The sequence below is a fragment of the Leptinotarsa decemlineata genome, unplaced genomic scaffold (genome assembly GCF_025532065.1).
Source record: "Leptinotarsa decemlineata unplaced genomic scaffold, Ldec_3_MD MMD2_tig00026347_RagTag_RagTag, whole genome shotgun sequence".
In the NCBI taxonomy this organism is placed as follows: Eukaryota; Metazoa; Arthropoda; class Insecta; order Coleoptera; family Chrysomelidae; genus Leptinotarsa; species Leptinotarsa decemlineata.
In genome coordinates this window covers 2,781,499-2,802,770 of record NW_027412698.1, presented here as the reverse complement: position 1 = coordinate 2,802,770, position 21,272 = coordinate 2,781,499, and the positions used below count along the sequence as shown (strand labels likewise).

Below are 21,272 nucleotides of genomic sequence, written 5' to 3'. Positions count from 1 at the left end.
GAATTTTTTAGGTGCCATTGACCTTCTTGCTGAGCTAGCGGAATATTTCTTGAATGAAAATTAGCTGGCAACAGTTGGCTATCTTTCGGACATTTTTGAAAAACTTAATGATTTAAATCGTTGCAAGGGAAGAGTTTGTTTGTTTGGAGAAATTTTCTGAAGAAAACAATATAAAGCTCGAAGAAGAAATTAAAACCAAAATCATCATGCTTCCTACAAACCTTAAGCAAGACTTGGTAATACGATTCACAGATACGTCACACGGCGACCAATGGATAATTAATCCATTCACTTGTGATCTTAACACTTTGAAGATGAACTTAAAAGAAAAGGAGCAGCTGATCGATTTATTGTCCGATGAAAGCCTTCGATCTATTTTCAAAACCACGCATCTACCCAAGTTCTGGATAATGATGGAAAAGGAATATCCACTGTTATACAAAATATCTCTGCTGAAATTGCTGCCATTCGCATCTACATAGCTGTGTGAGACAGCTTTCTCCACACATTGACTGCTATAAACACAAAATATCGTTCCAGATTTAACGTAGAAACTAATTTGAGGGTGTCTCTTTCTGATAATATATCACCAAGAATTAATATACTGACTTCAAGTGTGCAACCACAAGGTTCACATTAGTTTGTAAACTTACGTATATGTACCTATTTTTTTTTTAATAAAATTTTAAAATAATTGCTTGTCTCATTTGATGCCATCATAAATATTATGTTAAATGCATATTTTCTAGTTTACTCTAATATTACTTTCCAAAATGAATAAACTCTTCAACATAATTTACGAAATAAAAACAGCTAAGTACAACATGAAGGATAATTGAAGTTTACCTTAACCCTTTGAGGACTAGTGGTTACTTAGGAGGACCACAATTCAAATGTCTTGTACGAAACGGCCTACCGGTTATTCATGTGCACCAGTGTGCCAGATGGGTTGCCTAATGTACAGAGAGTCGAGAGTTTACCTCTGGCGTGCTGAAGCACGTGGACGCGGGAAATACATTAATTTGTTCTTGTCGGTTGGTTGCTAGTGTGACTCGCTGCTGAAAATTACTCTCAAACATCTTCTTATCATTAGGAATCGTACAACAATGGCTGGTAGGTTTAGTATTTGGATATTATCTATGAATGTGCGTGAAAGATTTGCATGAAAATAGTGTATTGCATTTCAAAGTCCTATATTTTGTTATGGTCATCTGAGATGACCGCTAGGCACTTCTATTTCGTGATTTGGTATTGTTTTCAGGAATGAAAAGACAACTTTGGAGCACTCGAGATTTACAAAATCTGAATGCTGAACCTATCATATCAGATGTAGCAAGTATTAAGCAGCGTTGACATTAGATTAGTAAATGAGTTAGTTACTGGTTCCAGTAACTTGCAAGCCAGCTACTAATCTAATGTAAACTCCGCAGGGTAGTACGGGTACTAGTACTTGTACCAGTGGATTGGCGAGGATAGTGAATAGCTTCCCAGGCTATTTACTAGTCTGCTAGCCTTTCCCCACTCTAAAAAATTTACTGGTTGCGCTACTACTCGCCGAATGTAAACACACGGATGCCAGTGGAAGTGGTAGGACAGTTGGTTTTAGGTTATGTTTACGTTTGCTTGTGTGTACACTGAGCACGTGGAACGGTAAACTAAAATTTTAAAATGAAGTGGTCAGAAGCAGAAACAAATAAATTTGTTGAACTTTATAGAGATCATGAGTGCCTGTGGAATGTTTGTAAACCTATTACGATTAGCAGCGCTAGAGCAAATCGTTGCAGAAATGAATATTGATGGCTTTTCGGTAGCTGAAGCTAGGATAAAAATTAAGAACTTGCGAAACACGTATAATCAAGAGTTACAGAAAATTGAGAAGTCCATAAAATCTGGAATGGGTGGAGATGATGTTTACACACCGTCCATGAAATGGTTTAAAATTATGGATGCCTTTGTTAGAAAAACTAAGGAAAAACGATCGACACAAAGTAATATGGTAAGGATATATTATAATTTCATTTATTAACTCCATGTTTGTTTAATATAAATAGCGGGGGCATGCGGTAAGTTTAAAAATAAGGGAAGAAATTTTTAAAAGTAATGTAGAAGTGGAAATTATTCTTAAGTAAAAGATGATAATGATGTTATAAATATGTAGTATAGGAGGGGTATAGGTGTGCAGTGAATGGAATTAAAGAAAAAATACTCTGCAAAATTTATTTCAACTTAACAATTAATAAATTCTACTTTCTTGCCATGGTACAGCACCTTCATTATTAAAGTACCTTTTCATGTGGTCTCTAAATTCTCTGGCAAGTCTAGATGATTTATAACCTGTAGTAGGTTTTGTAATTGATCTTATTTGTTGAACTTCAGACCTCCAGTTTCCTGGAATAATCTCACCTGTATCTATAATTTCTTCATCAACAGATCTAGGGGGACAATAGGTGTTCGAGGCAGTTTTCCTTAACCAGTTATGAAGAGCACAACAAGCCTTAACAATTTTATCTACAGTTGACAAATTGCATGATATTTTATTCTCAAAAATCCTAAATCTGCTAACCAAAATACCGAATGCATTTTCAACAATACGTCTTGCTTTACTTAGGCAATAGTTAAAAATCTTTTCTTCTTTGGTCAGAGGTAAGCTGTTGTAAGGTTTAGCTAAATATACCTTTAGAGGAAATGCATCGTCAGCGACAAGACAATGTCCTTCTGGATTTATACCCTTTTCTAATGCTGTATATACAGGCTGATTCACGGTGGATGGCACATTAGACGTTTCTGGTGAACCAGACAACGGATCACTTTGAAAATTTAATGGAGGGCATATTCGGGCATTCTCTAGCCAACTAAAATATTTTCGACAATGCGGTGTTGCCGCTTCTATTAGAAAGCAGTAGCAACTTTGATTTTTCAAATGGAACACTCTGTATATAATATTATTTTTGGAATCTCCAACAATTGCCCGACAACTTTTCTTGATATTCCCTATACCTATCTGTTACCGTTTTCGAAATAAAAATTAATTTCAATTTTTTTCTTCGAAAATCATGACTTCTAAAAATGCCGATATCTTTTAGTTAAGAAGTACTATGATATCGAAATTTGGTTTGGAGTTAGGTGATACTTGGACACTTCCCACACGTCAGCCTAATCTCCGGTACTTCAATACAGGGTGGTAAAAAAATACAGTTTTTTCGTTTGCTTGAAAAAGTTGCTGAAATTTGATTATTTTAAATGGAACACCCTGTATATTATTGAAAATTCGGAAAGCTGCTGAAATTTGCTTTCTTTCTATGTATATCATACCTATACCTAACTAGTCAAGTTTCGGACTTATGAACATTTATTTGTGAAAATGTCCCTTCAGAATGGTATTTCCATTCGGTATTTGGTAAGCAGGCCATGATTACTATTCGACAGTAGCGTTGTGACATTCTCCTAATAATATCGACATTTTCGTCACTTCAGAAGTTGCAAATACCTTCAAAACGATGGAACAAAACTGTTCAAACGAAGTTCTTATGAATTTGTTTATTATTTTTGGACAGTATGACAAAATTATCAGCAGAACATGTAGAAAGTTCAATGAAATGTATCCGAATCTACCGCCAATGAACCTCAAGAAATTTATACGAATTCAGAACAATTTCAATGCATTTGGATCAACTTTAAAAGCACCAAGAAACTTGCCTCGACCCGTAACTTTCGAAGACAACCAGATTAATGTCTTAGCATATTTTCACGCATTTCCCGAGTCATCGATAAGAAGTGCTGAAGAAGATTTGGGTATAAAATATTCATCGGTTCAAAGAATCTTGCGAAGACATAAAAATGCATGATTATAAATTCACCAAAATTCAAGCAATGAAGCCTCAAGATCCTCAACAGAGAGTAGAATTTTGTGAAATGTTGTTGACACGCATTCAAGAAGATTCACTTTTTTTAAATAAAATTATTTGGACTGATGAATCGAAATTTTCGAGAGAAGGGATTTTCAATAGAAAAAATCGTCATTATTGGTCCAGTGAAAATCCTCACGTCACAAAAGAAGCCAGATTTCAAAAAAAAATTAGTTTTAATGTCTTCTGCATGTTGATGGACAACAGAGGTACGTGATATACGAGGAGTCATTAACATCCAGAAGCTACCTGAATATTTTGGAGAATACTGTAGACAGTTTCGTGGATAATCTGCCACTCGAAGATTATCGAAACTGTTGGTACCAACTAGACGGAGCTCCTGCACATTGCACAAGAGAAGTGAGCGCAGAACTGGATAGATTATTTGACGATCGGTGGATGAGGCGCTTGGGACCATGGAATTGGCCAGCGAGATCACCCGATCTTAATCCATTAGATTTTTATTTGTGGGGAATGTTTAAAGAAAAAGTTTACAAAATACCCGTGCGTTCGAGAGATGAATTGTTTGAAAGGATTGCCCAAACATTTGAAGATTTGGATCCCAATGAAATCAGATCTGCCACCACGAAAGCAGTCAACACCCGCATTTTAAAGTGCTTGGAAGTGAACGGCCAGCGATTCGAACATATTTTGAAATATTCCACATGATTGTTTTACTTTTTTATAATTATTCATATCAATATTTCCAAGTTCAAGTTTCTTGGTGCTTTTTTAAAGTTTATCCAAACATATTGAAATTGTTCTGAATTCGTATAAATTTCTTGAGGTTCATTGGCGGTAGATTCGGATACATTTCATTGAACTTTCTACATGTTCTGCTGATAATTTTGTCACACTGTCCAAAAATAATAAACAAATTCATAAGAACATATTGAAATTGTTCTGAATTCGTATAAATTTCTTGAGGTTCATTGGCGGTAGATTCGGATACATTTCATTGAACTTTCTACATGTTCTGCTGATAATTTTGTCACACTGTCCAAAAATAATAAACAAATTCATAAGAACTTCGTTTGAATAGTTTTGTTCCATCGTTTTGAAGGTATTTGCAACTTCTGAAGTGACGAAAATGTCGATATTATTAGAAGAATGTCACAACGCTACTGTCAAATAGTAATCATGGCCTGCTTACCAAATACCGAATGGAAATACCATTCTGAAGGGACATTTTCACAAATAAATGTTCATAAGTCCGAAACTTGACTAGTTAGGTATAGGTATGATATACATAGAAAGAAAGAAAATTTCAGCAGCTTTCCGAATTTTCAATAATATACAGGGTGTTCTATTTAAAATAATCAAATTTCAGCAACTTTTTCAAGCAAACGAAAAAACTGTATTTTTTTACCACCCTGTATTGAAGTAACGGAGATTAGGGTGACGTGTGGGAAGTGTCCAAGTATCACCTAACTCCAAACCAAATTTCGATATCATAGTACTTCTCAACTAAAAGATATCGGCATTTTTAGAAGTCATGATTTTCGAAGAAAAAAAATTGAAATTAATTTTTATTTCGAAAACGGTAACAGATAGGTATAGGGAAATATCAAGAAAAGTTGTCGGGCAATTGTTGGAGATTCCAAAAATAATATTATATACAGAGTGTTCCATTTGAGAAATCAAAGTTGCTACTGCTTTCTAATAGAAGCGGCAACACCGCATTGTCGAAAATATTTTAGTTGGCTAGGGAATGTCCGAATATGCCCTCCATTGAATTTTCAAAGTGATCCGTTGTCTGGTTCACCAGAAACGTCTAATGTGCCATCCACCGTGAATCAGCCTATATATAGAACAGTTCTGGAAAACACCTCCATCTGATACGATTCCATTACAGCCAACATCGATATACGTAAAGCAATAATTGTACTCTGCAATGGCCATAAGTACAATGCTGTTATGACCTTTGTAATTAAAAAACTCGGTTCCACAATGGGGGGGAGCTTGAATTAATATATGTTTGCCGTCGCTGGCCCCTGAACAATTAGGAAAATTCCATCTACTTTGAAAACCACGAGCAATTTCTTCCCACTCTTCTCTAAGCTATGGCACCTAGAAACAAATGTTAAAACCATTAACCTAGTTTATGATTAATGGAGTACTCTCCTGCATTTCTTTATTACGGTTTAATCATTATTACATTGTTGTAGTCCAATCTCAAAGTGGAGTGGAAAAAACAACTAAGCAATATCTGATAAAACTTGAAGAGTCTCTTAACCAATTTATTTTTTTAACTAAGTTTAAATAAAATTTGTTTTAAACTAAATTGGTGGAGACAACTTCAAGTTTTATTGGATACTCCCTAATAAATCATTAGTATTTTATTCTAGGAACTAGATCAGCGAAGTCAGGAGGACAATTCTAATGAGACTCAACTACATTATAATGAGGAAACCGCTGAAAGGCCACAGAACACAGAGACAGATAGTAATTCCCAAATAACCAAAAACGAGGTTACTCTGCGAAATACCCCTCAGAGCACCAAACAACCCATTCCACGATCTTCCTCAGCTGGAAAAAAAGGCGTCTGCAAGATTTGTCTGCAGCAGTATCGGAACTTCGCCAACTGACTGAGTCTGTAACACCTGACACTGAGAAAACGAATTTGACACGTTTGCAAGATATCTGGCACTTAGCCTGAAAAAAATGCCAATTCATTTGGCACTTCAATGCGAAACAGAATTAGGCAATCCAAATCACGTGACATTTTGACATTCAATATGATGGATTGTTGGCACACAATCGATGTTATTCTTATGTGAGTTAGTTGTTCATTTAGTGAGTTGTGTTGTTTTGGACGTTTAACTGTATTTTTTTGGACTTTTGTTGGATCTTTTGTGTTTAGTTTATGGTAAATATATAAAAATATGTATATAAATTATTTTCAAGAAAATATTTTTATCTGTTTAGTGGCCTGTTTGATCATAGTAACTTTAGTTTTTAGTTTATGATGGCGTTTAAACAAAGCGAATATTTGTTTAATTTGAAGAAAAGTCATCCTGAAGTAGCTGCTAGGTATGTGGAAAAAGTCAAAGACCTGAACTGCGACCCTTACACCCTAGCTGAAGGTAGTTTTGACAATGGGCTTGACTATGTTCCTCCCATTACAAGCATGGAGATTATTTGTTACCTTGTACTGACCCACAGTTTTTATACAAAGGAACAAATGCGAGCTTATAAGAGCCTAAATGCCTTCAAATATTTTGAAGCTGGATTTGTAGAGAATGTTGGTTTTCAACTTATTAATGATTATGTTCGTATAGCTGGCACAGTAAGTAATTTTTCCTAAGTTTTTATAATACATGTAGTTTGTAACCATGTTTATTTTGGGGAGGGCTGTGTTACTCAGGTACAAATGATGGAATCTAGGCATTTATCTTCAGTGAGGTGTATGACTTACCTTCACTTGCAGAGAAGCACTGAAGATGACTGCATAGGTAGCAGCGCTCTGCATTTGGAAATAAAAATTACCGGTTTACACTCTTTTGGTTCCTTATACTTATTTTCTTTTGTTTCAGGTGAAGCATTCCATGAAAGCTCGTGAGAGCAAACTGAGGGTATGGATTGTATCACAAAAAGATGGTGCCATTTGTACAGCCCACTGTACATGTATGGCTGGATTGGGAGAAGTATGCAGCCATATTGCTGCAGTTTCATATGCTGTAGAGCATGCGAATAGTGTTAAAAACAACTTGTCATGCACAGATGTGAAAGCTGCCTGGCCCGTTCCATCACAAAGTTGTACTGAGCCAACACCAGTAGTTTCAATGGATTGGGGAAGAAAATTAGAGGACAAAACCTATTCAGATGTACCTTCAATAAACGAAGAGGATTTGTGCAACATGCTACAAGAAATTAAGGATGCCAATTCTCAGGCAGCTTTAATGAGACTTGTCGAGCCATTTGCGTCTGAAATAAACAAAGAGGAAGCATTACTTCCTGTAATATTCGGGATCTATAATAAAAAACATGAAAAAAAGACTATGGATGAACTTATTTTATTAGGAAAAACCATCCCGATGGATGTAGGGAGGGACATGGCTTCAGATATAGAAGTGAAAACTCAAGGACAGAGAACATCAGAGGAGTGGTATAGACAAAGGACTGGTCGAATTACTGCATCAGTTTTTAAAGATGTATGCAAGACAAGCTTAAAAAAACCATCCTTGTCACTAATTAAGTTAATATGTTACCCTCAAAAAATATGCACTAAACAAATGAAATGGGGAATAGAGCATGAGGAAACAGCAATTAATAAATATCATGAATCCATGATAGAAAAACATGAAATTTTTTTAGTAAATAAAGTGGGATTGGTCATAAGCGTAACGTGGCCTCAATTAGGTGCCTCACCAGATGGGTTTGTATATTGCGATTGTTGCAGAGGAGGTTGCTTAGAAGTGAAGTGCCCTTTTACACTTCGAGAAGCTGGCAATGTGGAAACGTTTGCAAGATCTAAACTCTTGTTTAGAGGTGAAAGAGGAAAATAAAATTCAATTAAGGAAAAATCATAAATATTATTTTCAGGTCAAAGCACAAATATTTATTTCTAATATATTGTATTGTGACTTTGTTGTTTGGTGTCCAAATTTTATTTATGTAGAAAGGGTTTTTCCCGATTTTGAATTTTGGGAAAATAATTTAAAGAAAGCATTAGACTTTCACAAACAAGTAATCATGCCGGAACTATTGGGTAGATATTATACCTCAAAAGTTCCAGGGGGTAACATTACGAAGTGGTGTTTTTGTAAAACCATTGATGATGGCAGGCCCATGGTTCAGTGTGACAATGAAGGTTGTCTAATTATTTTTTTCCATATTGATTGCGTCAATTTAAGTGAAGTTCCAAAAACAACATGGATTTGTTCTAGATGCTATACAAAAATATTCCATTCATACTGATTATCTTGTTTTTTTTTGAATAATTTTTTGTAATAGTTTAGAAGTAATATTTAACCATTTTAGTAAATTTTTTAGTTTAATAATTAGTGTTTATATTTTTTGTCAAAAATATTCATGTGTATATAGGTTTTTTAAAGAATTTTAAGTTTTTTTTTAATGTGTTGAATAAAAAATTACCCATTATAAACTCTTTTATTGAAAAATAGGTATATCTATAATTTAGGTTAACATATAATAAATAAATATATATTATTTCAGCCATTTAGACCAGTTGAATCCAAGTCTTGATAAGTTTACTGAGAGGATTAAAGTTTCTCTTCGCTTATCTAGAAATAAGTTACCAGGACTTGGATAAACCCATCCATGAAAAAATAGAAATATCATAAAGGTATTATTGGATAAGAAAAATTTATCAAATTGCAAACGACAACAACAATTTTGTCGATAATATTAACCCATTAACTCCCAGTGGTGCGTAGACGCACCGCAATTTTGTAATTTTTTTTTCGGGCAATTCAATGTCGATATCGTGAAAATCAGTTAGTATTCACTTGCAGTGTTTCCATTATATTGAATAAAAATAAATAACATTATATCAGAAAACAAAATCAGATTCTAGTAGCATCTGGAGTAGGGTGAGAATTACTTTCGCTAAATATGTTTTGTTAGCACTGACTAGATGTTACTTAGAAAAGAGATTTTTTTATTTCAGTTTCCATCAATGTGAAGTCATTTAGTGACCCAATATGATATATCACACATACAATCGTTGATATATAAAATAAGAGACTTTGAGCACAGAAATAATCATTGGTGCGTTCACGCACCACTGGTATCAGGCATGAGCTTCAATAATTTTTCGACAAGTTCAGACAAGATTCCCCAAGCTGTGTGCATACGTGAGAATAATTCATAACCATTTCATCAATGGTGCGGAATAGTTGTTGGCTTATTGTAGTGATTTAAAATGTCTTTCAGAACGTTTTTGACCCAAAAAGAACTAGAAGCAGCTTTAGAGGAAGCAATTGATGAACTAGAAGCGGAGGGGCATGATGGTAGGTAGTTGTGATTATTTAGCGTGTCATTTCCAATATCTTCAGTATTTTTTCATTCAGAATATCATTGTAGACTCATTTTCCAGATGTCATTGATGCAGTCTATTTACCACCAGATGTTGATACGCTCACAGACGAGGAGAATATTGATGATGAAAACTATTCACCAGAAAATGAACCGACTGATATTGCTGGAACTTTCGAACTACAAGTACCTGATAATTTCCATAACGTTGATGTGAGGCAAGATGAACAAGATGAGTGGAGTTCAAAAGATGAAGATGATTTGGCATCTAAAAGAAAACGCTTGGCTCCTGGGGCATCCCGAAAGGTCATTTCTAAGCCAAAATGGGTAATCGGAGAAATTGATTATACTCATTCCGCAATATCCAAGGAATCTGCTGATAAAGAACGTATACAGAACGAGCTTGCTGGTAAGACACCACTTGAGATTTTTGATCTTTTTCTGGACGATGAAGTACTCCAGTTGGTAACGGACTTCTCACTGAAATATGCGCAAAATAACAACCGACAAGATTTCCGTCTCTCAAAAAATGATCTATTGAATTTTATTAGTATATTGTTATTTTCTGGATATCACTCATTACCACAAATTCCTATGTATTGGTCTACTGATGAGGATAAAGGCGTCGATATAATAAAAAAATGCATGAGTATAAATAGATTGCATTTATCAGATAACAATAATTTGGATATAAATGATAAATTTGCTAATGTCAGGCCACTCTTAGATGCAATAAATAGGAAGAATCTACAGTGGGGTGTTTTCGCATATAATCTGTCAATCGATGAACAAATGGTGCCCTATTATGGAAAACATTCCTGCAAAATGTTCATAAAAGGCAAACCAGTGAGGTTTGGTTTCAAACTGTGGTGCATTTGTTCAGCCGATGGATATTTATTCTACTCTCTACCCTATGCAGGGGCTAGTGAGAAACATTCGAAATTAGGTCTTGGTGGCGATGTTGTAATGAGTCTTCTTTCTGTGATTGATAGTCCTATGTCTCATCAAATTTTCTTTGACAATTTTTTTCTTCATATCAACTGTTTGAACAATTGAAAAATGATGGATATTTTGCGACAGGAACAATACGAGAAAATAGAACGCAACACTGTCCACTCGAAAAGTCAAAACAATTTTCTAAGCGGGAGCGAGGGTCTTATGTTTCTGCATTTGAGGAAAACACTAAAATTTCTTTGGTGCGCTGGAATGATAATGCAACGGTTACTGTCTGTAGTAACGTTTTCAATGTACAACCAATACATCACGTAAAACGATATAATCGAAAATAGGGAAGAAATGGTGGTGGCCCATATTTCGAAATGCTATAGATAGTATAGTTGTCAATGCTTGGAAGCTCTATAATGTGGCTAATCGAACAAAAATGTCACAAATCGAATTTAAATCATACGTTGCTCTACGTCTCTTGAAAAATGAAAGAGTATACGTTGAAAGAAATGTCCCTCGCCCTGTTGCTGAAATTCGTTTCGATAACATTGGCCATGTTCTTATAGCTCATGAAACTAAAGCTCGAAGAAGATGTAGAGTATGTCATAACCACTCAATATTCATTTGTCAAAAATGTAACGAACATTTGCACGTATCATGCTTCGCAAAATATCACCAGAGGTAGATTATTTGATTACTACTTCTTACCAGTGGTTCGTTCGTGCACCACTTAGTAAACTAAGATTACCACATTATTTTTTATCTTGTTGGAACCTAACTATTTTATTTTATATTTAACTGTATAGTGATCACTCTCTATGAGGATTTTGATGCTCAGGACTCGTTTTTGTAAAATTCAAAAAATATATTTTTTCACTTTCATTACCAGTGGTGCGTGTATGAACCATCCCGTATTTTTGTGCCGTTGTTTTTTTCAATGTTAATTATTACGAAAACTCATTTTAGAATGTGAAATAATAAAGATTTTTTTGACTGAAACACGTGTTTTTATATTTTTCTTTTACTTGGGATCGAATGGGTTAACATCATCGGTTACATGTGTTAACATGGTAATTGGAAGGGGTCCTTGGAAAATGGTAAATTTATTTTTGATAACGCCGATAATTCTTTCAATATGAATTCTCACATGAGCAATTTTTCTTGTTTCCTCTAGTTCAAAGGGAAGAAGTTGTTTCTTGCCTTTAGTAAAAGCAGGAATTACAAGCTTTGCCCCCAGCGTAGCTAATGAATCATTAATTAAAAAACCCCTATCGGCTAAAACAATGTCTTGGCTTTGTATTTTATCAAGAAAACCAGATAATTCCACCATTTTTTTATCCGATGTTCTTCCTCCCCAAGCTTTACTTATATAAGAAATGGTGCATTGAGGAGTAATGCCAATTAAAAACTTAACAGTATTGTGATGTTTGTAATTTGACCAACTTTTTTGTTGTGTTACGTAACTTGATGCTTTTTCAATAAACACTTCAAAGCAATCGATAATAACAGTAGTTTTATCATGAAATACTTCTTTAAAACATGATGGAATATTTTTCAAATTTTTCTCTTTATCTGGCCATATAATAAGATTTTTAAATCTTTGATACATTAGAGATATAATAGAGTTAAAATAAGTAGAACATGTTGACTGTGATATTTCAAATCGATATGCCAAATCTTTAAAATGTGCATTAAGTCTTAATTTAATCATAGTTATTAAAAATTGCTGAAATGGATCTAATGCACTTACAGAAGACACAGCAATAAAAGGCTTTATCCTTTGAAAAACTATGTTCAATAATGAAAAATTTAAACCAGTATAATACAGACACTTCTGATCATCATTATGAAATGATTCGTAAGTCATAATAGTCTTATTTAACCTACATGACAAAATATTAATTTTGGATTTTAAGAAATCTACTGCTTCACATTGTTTGTTTAAGTGATCCACAGTTAAATCGGTCTGTGTAGCTGTGCCGTCTTGCTCTTCTGGGTTGATTTCCTCTACACTTCCAGAATCAACATTTGTCTAAAATAAAATATATAACTAAAAATGATAATCTTTGTTATTATTGTTACCTCAGGGTTATCATCAACTTCTTCGAATTGTCTCATTTTTTTTCTATTCTGCAATCTCTCCATTCTGTCTACATCTAGTTGTCTCTTAAGTGCAGATTTAGTGGAATAGCCCATATTTTGATTTGGTATCCAGTCAGGATTATTAATATCTTGTAAGTCTGCAGGCTTTCCTACAAAAATATGATTTACATAGTTTAACATACATATACTTGTTGCCAAAATAAAAATTTAATATGAAAGACTTACCCTGTACAAAATGCCTGCTGCACACTCTTTCATATTTTAATTTTGATTCAGTAAGATCATCTCTTCTTATAGATCTTATCCACTGTTCTCTTCTTTTGGCAGACAATACATTTAAATGGACTACATGCGGAAAATTTGTGACTTTGGGAACAGAAAAAAAAGATACCTTATCCCTATCTGCCCTGCTACCACAGCTCACAACAATACAAGTTAATGGCATTTTTCGTAGCTGCTTAAATATAAATAAAAAAATTTATTTAGACTTATGTTTTGGCTTTTTTGCTTATTTGTGGTTAAGAAATTCATTTTCATACTTACCTTGTTTGTCAAGTTTAGCCAAACCAGCCGATACAATGAGTGTTATATTAAATAATAAATAATGAGTCAAAAGAAAATCATAAACTGCCCCAAAATGTAGCGAAAAGTGTGTGTTCTAAACAGATGTCTATATAAATCAATGTAAACAATACTAATGTGTGCCAACAATCCACCATATTAGAATTTTTTGACAGGTGTCTGGATTGCCTAATTAGGAAAATTCCATCTACTTTGAAAACCACGAGCAATTTCTTCCCACTCTTCTCTAAGCTGTGGCACCTAGAAACAAATGTTAAAACCATTAACCTAGTTTATGATTAATGGAGTACTCTCCTGCATTTCTTTAATACGGTTTAATCATTATTACATTGTTGTAGTCCAATCTCAAAGTGGAGTGGAAAAAACAACTAAGCAATATCTGATAAAACTTGAAGAGTCTCTTAACCAATTTATTTTTTTAACTAAGTTTAAATAAAATTTGTTTTAAACTAAATTGGTGGAGACAACTTCAAGTTTTATTGGATATTCCCTAATAAATCATTAGTATTTTATTCTAGGAACTAGATCAGCGAAGTCAGGAGGACAATTCTAATGAGACTCAACTACATTATAATGAGGAAACCGCTGAAAGGCCACAGAACACAGAGACAGATAGTAATTCCCAAATAACCAAAAACGAGGTTACTCTGCGAAATACCCCTCAGAGCAGCAAACAACCCATTTCACGATCATCCTCAGCTGGAAAAAAAAGGCGTCTGCAAGATTTGTCTGCAGCAGTATCGGAACTTCGCCAACTGACTGAGTCTGTAACACCTGACACTGAGAAAACAAATTTGACACGTTTGCAAGATATCTGGCACTTAGCCTGAAAAAAATGCCAATTCATTTGGCACTTCAATGCGAAACAGAATTGCAGGCAACATTAAACCGGTATCGCATTATGGCAGTAACTCCGATAGATGCAATGACTCCTCCTACAAGAAGTTCTTCGTCCAGTCCTTATGCGGTTGAAGGTTCTAATTATACATGCTCTGATGCTGATGATACGAATTCTTCTTTTTCCCAAACCCCTTCTCCCTATTTATCTTACAATGTGCCATCTTCCAATGAACGTGGCAAAAACCATCAATATTCTTTAAGTACCATTGTTGCAGAGGCCATAAGAGATATTTGAAGTATTTTATTTTTATAGCAACTGTTTAACCACTAGTATGTATTTTTGAACTTTCGTAAGAACTTAAGAACTTTTGTAAGTGTTAATGATTTAGTTTTGTATTCCATACTATGCAACTATTCTGTATTCCATACTATGTTACTGTAAATAGTATATATTGGCAATAAAAACAAAAAACAAGTTAAAACCAATTTATACTTACTTTTACAAAATCTTTTAATGCTTCAAAAATTGCATCACAAACTTCTGGTATGAATTTTGATATTGTAGGTTTCGGAACACGAAACAAATGTTGGATGGTTCTATAACTATTTCCCATAGCTAAAAAATGAAGAGTTATTTCTAGTTTTGTCCGAGCAGGTATGGCATCTCTCATTTCAGTATAAGAACGTTGAATTACTGGTGATACCATAGTTATCTTTCTAATTGCTTAGGAGTTAACCGAATACACAATCTATATTCCTCAGGATCCTCTGTTGACAGTTCTTTTAAAAGTAATGCAGATGCTCCTCTAGTATTTCTTCTCATTATCCACTGTCTTGTCCACATTCTTTTTCTGGTACCTTCTTCCACTTCATCATTATATAGGTCATTGATTTCTTCAATTAGACACAGCGACACATTTTAAATACATGTTCTGATTCGAATGTATTGTGAACGCGAACTTCTACGACGAAGAGACATGTTTATCGCTATGTTTACTAGCTACTAGTGATACTAGTATCGAAATTAATGTAGACACCTACTAACCTTGGACTTGAGATAGCTCACTAGCAGGCCAGTTACTTGTACTAGTGACTGGTACAAGTAGCTATACCAATGTAAACGCCGCTTTATGGGTGATGAAACGGCTAATTTGCAGTCAGTAGAAGAATTCAACATTGAAAACATGAATATTGTTTTGGTGGATGATAACGTTGGTCCTATAGATGAAGCTATAGGGGGTCAAAGTGATAGTTTGGAATATGAAAGTGAGGATGAAATACCTTTACAAACTCTAGCAAGACAACTAATGGCGAAAAAACCGGTTGTTTGGACCCATCAGACAACTTATTGTACGAAACCAAACCGTTTTGTATCGACAACAGGTGGCAATTTATCGGACAATGTAGAGAGTCCAACTGATATATTTCTGCAAAAAAGAGGTGGGGGTGCGAATTACACCCCAACCACTGATGAAGAAATAAAAGTTTTCCTCGGGGTCAACCTGATGATGGGCTTGAAGAAGATGCCAAGCTACAGGGATTACTGGTCTGCAAAAAATGAACTCCGTGACCATTTTATTAGCAGTGTTATATCGCGTGACAGATTTTCGTGGTTGCTAAGCAACATCCATCTGAATGACAATTCGGTTCAACCTACAAAAAATGATCCTAACTATGATAAGCTGTATAAAGTTCGTACACTTTTGCCAAAACTCCGCCAAACATTTATGTCTGCTCTAGAACCACATGAATTCCAAGCAGTTGATGAATCCATGATAAGATTCAAAGGGCGCAGTAGTATTCGCCAGTACATGCCGAATAAACCCATCAAGCGGGGCTATAAAGTGTGGGTCAGATCAGATTCGAGTGGTTTCATGTGTGATTTCGAAATATACACTGGAAAAGTCGATGGCAATACAGAAAAAAATTTAGGGATGCGCGTTGTGAAGAATCTTACTCGGACTTTGGTTGGAAAACACCATAAAGTGTTTTTCGACAATTACTTCAATTCTATTGAACTTCAACGGTCGTTGCTATCGGAGGGGGTATATACGTGCGGAACATTCAGGAAAGGCAGAAAAGATTTTCCAGAATTGAAACCTGACAAGGATATGAAACGAGGTGACATTGATTTTCGCGTTTCCAGTGATGGTCTGGCTGCATTGAAGTGGATGGACCGTAGGAGTGTATTGTTACTAGGAAATTACCTAGATCCTTCACTTATAGAAGTAGTAAGGAGGCGACAAAAAGACGGGGCTGTTTTGGATGTTAGATGCCCTCGAATGGTTGTAGAATATAACTCTCATATGGGATTTGTGGATAAATTCGACATGTTGAAAAGTATTTATGAAACAGACCAAAAATCACATAAATGGTGGCATAGGATCTTCTTCTATTTTCTTGACGCATGTGTTGTAAATTCATTCATTCTCTTTCAACAACGCAGTCATTCAAAAAGCCTTACTTTGAAGGAGTTCCGCCTCAATGTAGCAAGAGGTCTTATTGGGGCAGTTGAGCCAAACAAACGCGGAAGACCTTCGAATGAAACGCCTCCCAATAATTTCAAGAGGAATGTCCCTTTGGAAGTAAGACAAAGCAAAGCATGTCGTATGCCAGAACGATCCACAAAATTGAGATGTGCTCTTTACAGTACCAGCCAGAATGTTTCCCGCACCATGTGGAAATGCGCAACTTGTAAAGTAGGTCTGTGCATAAAACATGACAAAAACTGTTTCGCTCAATATCACGCAAAGTAGATTCCATGAAGTTGCTATGTTCCTAGTGGTTACATAGGGTGACCACATCCTGCAGGATAATCCTTATGTTCTTAACTCAAACCAAATATTTTGTCACCTTCAATAATCATTAATAAATAGTTATATGAGGATTAATTTCATTTTATTAAGAAAAAAATAAATCCGGCCTCAAAGGGTTAAAACAACATCGAAAATGTGTCATGGCTTAACTACCACGAAAACGAGCTTGCATACCAGTTTGCATTGGCGAACAACATATCTGTTCCACCAGAGTGGAACATAAATTCTAAAGCTGGAATTCACTGGCTTCATGGGTTTATGAAACGCAATAAGGATTTGTCGCTCCGTCTGCCAGAAAATACGTCTCTAAGCAGAGCATCTAGTTTTAATAAATCAAACGTAGGCACCTTTTTTCCAAGTTAGAAAGCTTGTACAAGAAATATGGGTTTTCAGCCAACATGATTTGGAACCTGGATGAAACCGGTTGTATGACAGTTACAAAATCACCAAAAGTTATAGCAGTGAGGGGTTCCAAACAGGTTGGTCAAATTGCATCAAATTGCATCCATCTGGGTGGATTACAGAAGAAATATTTGTAGAGTCTCTAAACCATTTTGTTAACCATGTTAAACCCACGAGTGAAGATAAAGCTTTGATTATTATGGATAACCACATTACTCATGTGAATATACAAGTAATTGATTTTGCAAGGAAAAATAATATAATCATTTCAACACTCCCTCCCCACTGCAGTCACCGTATGCAACCACTTGATGTGGCAGTTTACGGCCCTTTTAAGGCAAGGTACAAAGTGGCATTAACCTTTAACTACACGCGCCGGTGTAAAATGTACACCACTCTAACTAAAACCACCGCCATTTTTGAATACGAATAGTTGAGCCGCCACCGCGCCACCTAACCTTTGTTTACTATCTAAGTCATCGCCACATCCAGTATCGGTGCAGCAGCCTGATCAGTAAAATCGTTGTGTATCGAAATTAGCAGCAATCCATCGTGGTACCTAAAATACACCACGCGTGTACTTTGTATCATGTAAGTATACATTTAATTATTATACATATTCCTGATCTCTGGGTATATATTTTTATGTATAAATATATCATAGAATGATGGCTTTTTAGTACGTACCTATTTTTTATAATAATAAAATTCCTATCAATGTAGCTGGAAAAATGAATGCTCCTTTGTTTTTTGTTTCTAAACCTGTAAACATTTGTCAAATTGTGATAACATGTTTGTTGAGATGTTGTTGGTATTTCCGGAAACGGGAATATGCATGTCAACGCCTTGCGAGCACGTTCCTTTCCTTGTTATTTCAATTCATGATAAGTGCAAATAATAAGTGAAAACCAATTCTAAATAATAAATTTTTTAAAAATCGCAAATAATTTGATTTTATTCGTTTATTTCTTTTTTAGGGATCGAGTAAAAGTAAGAGATTCAAAACGTCTCACTGATGATGAGCTTCAAGAAATGGCTCAATCAATATTTGATAACGAGTCTGAGAAAGAAGTAGGAGGAGATGCAGATACGTCAGAGGAAGAGTTCGTAGAAGAAAATATTGATACGTCAGATGAAGAATACAAAGAAGAAAGTGATCACAGTTTGACCTCAGTAGAAGAGTTCAGCGAAGAAGATTAAGAAGGAAATAACTCACATAATACTGACCATGTTGAAGATTACTACGTGGCTAAAGATAAAGAGTAAATATAGCAAAACGAACAAAAAAAATTTAGTTAAAATATTTCCTGGGCCAAAAACATATGCAAGATCTCTCACAGATGAGAGGATGGCATTTGAAAAATTGTTTACTGACGATATTATTCAAAATATTATTGATTGTACAAATCTGGAAATTGAAAAACTGCGACCCAACTATGAACGACAACGAAATGCAAAAAATGTTACACATAATGAACTTTTGGCTTTTTTGGGCTATTATTTTTGGCAGGCCTAAAAAAGCAAAATCACACACATTTTCTTGAATTATGGTGTACTGATGGGACTGGTACAGAACTTTTTCGAGCTTGTATGGGCTGCAATCGTTTTTTGTTTATACTGACTGCCTTAAGATTTGACGACAAAAATACAAGAACCGACAGAAAAAAGACTGATAAACTTGCGCTCATTAGATTTGTGTTGGATCGATTTGCAGAAAATTGTGAGAAAAGTTACTGTGTAGGCGCTGAGATAACAATTGTCGAAATGTTAATACCTTTTAGAGGAAGATGTAGTTTTATACAATACATCCCAAGCAAACCAGCAAAATATGGGTTGAAGGCTTTTGTGTTATGTGATGCGCGAACTTTCTATGTAACAAACTTTGAAATATATTGTGGAAAACAGGCAGAGGGCCCCTATCAAAACTCAAATAACCCATCTGATATTACCCATCGGTTGCTCCAGTCCTGGAAAGGAAAGAACAGAAACCTTACCTGTGATAATTGGTACACCAGCTATGGTTTAGCTAAAAATCTATTGAAAGATAAAGTAACAATGGTAGGAACCATAAACAAAAATAAAAGGGGGCTCCCATTAGAGTTTTTGCCAAACAAAAATAGACCTCCCAATACATCTATTTTTGGATTCCAAGATATAGCCATTGTGTCATATGTTCCCAAAAAAAATAAATCTGTGGTTCTCATTTCAACCATGCATGATGATTCAACAATAGACCCTCAAAGAAATAAGCCAGACATAATTTTGGATTACAATTCACACAAGGGGGGTGTTGACACAGTCGATAGAATGTGCAGTACGTATTCCGTGTCTAGAAGAACGAAGAGATGGCCTTTGGTTTTATTTTTTCAACTTCTAAATATATCTGGCATAAATAGCCAGATCTTGTATAACGCGTCCCACATAAATAACCCACACAAATATAGGAGGAATTTTCTAAAAGAGCTAGCTATTTCTTTGATGAAGCCTTACATGGCGGAAAGGGTTGAGCTAAAATTTCTACCTTTGGACATTCAGCTATTTCTCAAGAAATACAAAAATCAGCCAGAAAAAGAGCCTGAAAAAGAACCACCTACAAAGGTAAGGGGAAGGTGCTTTTGCTGTGGCAGACAAAAAAATAGAGTCACTACTATTTCGTGCCAAACATGTAACAAACCAGTTTGCAAACAACATGCAATCATTTCAACTACTTGTCCAGAGTGCCAGAACCAACTAGATGCCGACGAATAGTAAAATGGAAATAAATTCTATTTGGGGAATGACATGTTAGGAATTTCTTATACATAACAATTAGTATAGTTGACCAGTTTCAGTTTTTACATTAAACTTTATTTCTGTTTTATTTTATTTTGTAACCTATGCTAGGAATTTCTTATACCTAATAATTAGTTACAGTTTTTACAACTTTTATTTTTGTTAACACATGTATTAATATTGAAATAAGTATTTAATATGTGTTTTTTCAACATTAAAGTTTTTAGTATTTTGTGTTTTTTAGAAATGCACGTTACCCATATGTTTTTAAACAACAGATAATAAAATAGTTTTCAGTAATATTTTTTATTGGTGTATAAAATACACCACGCGTGTACTTGTTTATAATTTTAGGGCGCGTGTAGTTAAAGGTTAAATAATTGGCTTGTCTCAAATCCTGGCAAAACCGTTAGTCTATACGAAGTTGCAGGATTTGTTAATGTTGCATATAGTGAATCTTTTTCAATAAACAATATTTGAAAAAGCTTTCTGAAAACAGGAATATATCCACTAAATTCATCAATATTTACTGAAGACGACTTTCTGGCATCATCTGTAACCGACAGGCAAAATCCTTGCAACAAAGAAATCCAAGAACAAGACATTCAAGACAAGAAGTCCAAGTTGGAGGATTGGACATAGTTTCTCAGTCAACTTCTAACTTGAACACTTCAAATTCCTATGAGCAGACCGCCAAGTTTAACAGCACCTGTTTGGAATTTATCTCCTCAACTAGCTCTGACCATTCAAGACCTTGCTGTTCTAAAAGTGTGGAGAACCTAAATCGATCAATTACATTACAAGGTCGAGCTGAACTAAATCTAATTTCACCTGAAGTTCTTAAACCCTATCCAAAAGCAATGCCGCGGAAATCGGTCCGAAGTAAAAGAAAAAAAGGAAAAAGTGC

The 21,272-nt window shown here is 34.9% G+C and overlaps 1 protein-coding gene and 1 long non-coding RNA gene across 2 annotated transcripts; one reads left to right on the top strand and one right to left on the bottom strand.

Moving 5' to 3' along the window:
* Positions 1 to 6,670: 6,670 nt before the first annotated feature.
* On the top strand, positions 6,671 to 7,487 carry LOC141486239 (uncharacterized). The gene is made up of 2 exons (XR_012467719.1): positions 6,671 to 6,774; positions 6,868 to 7,487. It is a non-coding gene; the product is annotated as an uncharacterized lncRNA (long non-coding RNA).
* A 4,384-nt stretch (positions 7,488 to 11,871) lies between these two features.
* LOC141486183 (uncharacterized) lies at positions 11,872 to 13,728 on the bottom strand. Its single transcript, XM_074183902.1, has 4 exons — positions 13,497 to 13,728; positions 13,179 to 13,407; positions 12,933 to 13,102; positions 11,872 to 12,882 (listed from the first exon to the last, which is right to left on the bottom strand). The coding sequence occupies exons 2-4, from the start codon at positions 13,396 to 13,398 to the stop codon at positions 11,872 to 11,874; spliced, it is 1,401 nt and encodes a 466-aa protein (XP_074040003.1). The 5' UTR covers positions 13,399 to 13,407; positions 13,497 to 13,728.
* Between the last annotated feature and the right edge of the window lie 7,544 nt (positions 13,729 to 21,272).

Bases quoted from the DNA above. Each gene is read 5' to 3' on its own strand.
- LOC141486183 (XM_074183902.1), bottom strand. From the start codon at position 13,398: ATGCCATTAACTTGTATTGTTGTGAGCTGTGGTAGCAGGGCAGATAGG. The intron at 13,103-13,178 runs GTAAGTCTTTCA...ATATTTTTGTAG, and splicing joins CAGCAGGCATTTTGTACAGG to GAAAGCCTGCAGACTTACAA. The intron at 12,883-12,932 runs GTAACAATAATA...ATTTTATTTTAG, and splicing joins AAGTTGATGATAACCCTGAG to ACAAATGTTGATTCTGGAAG.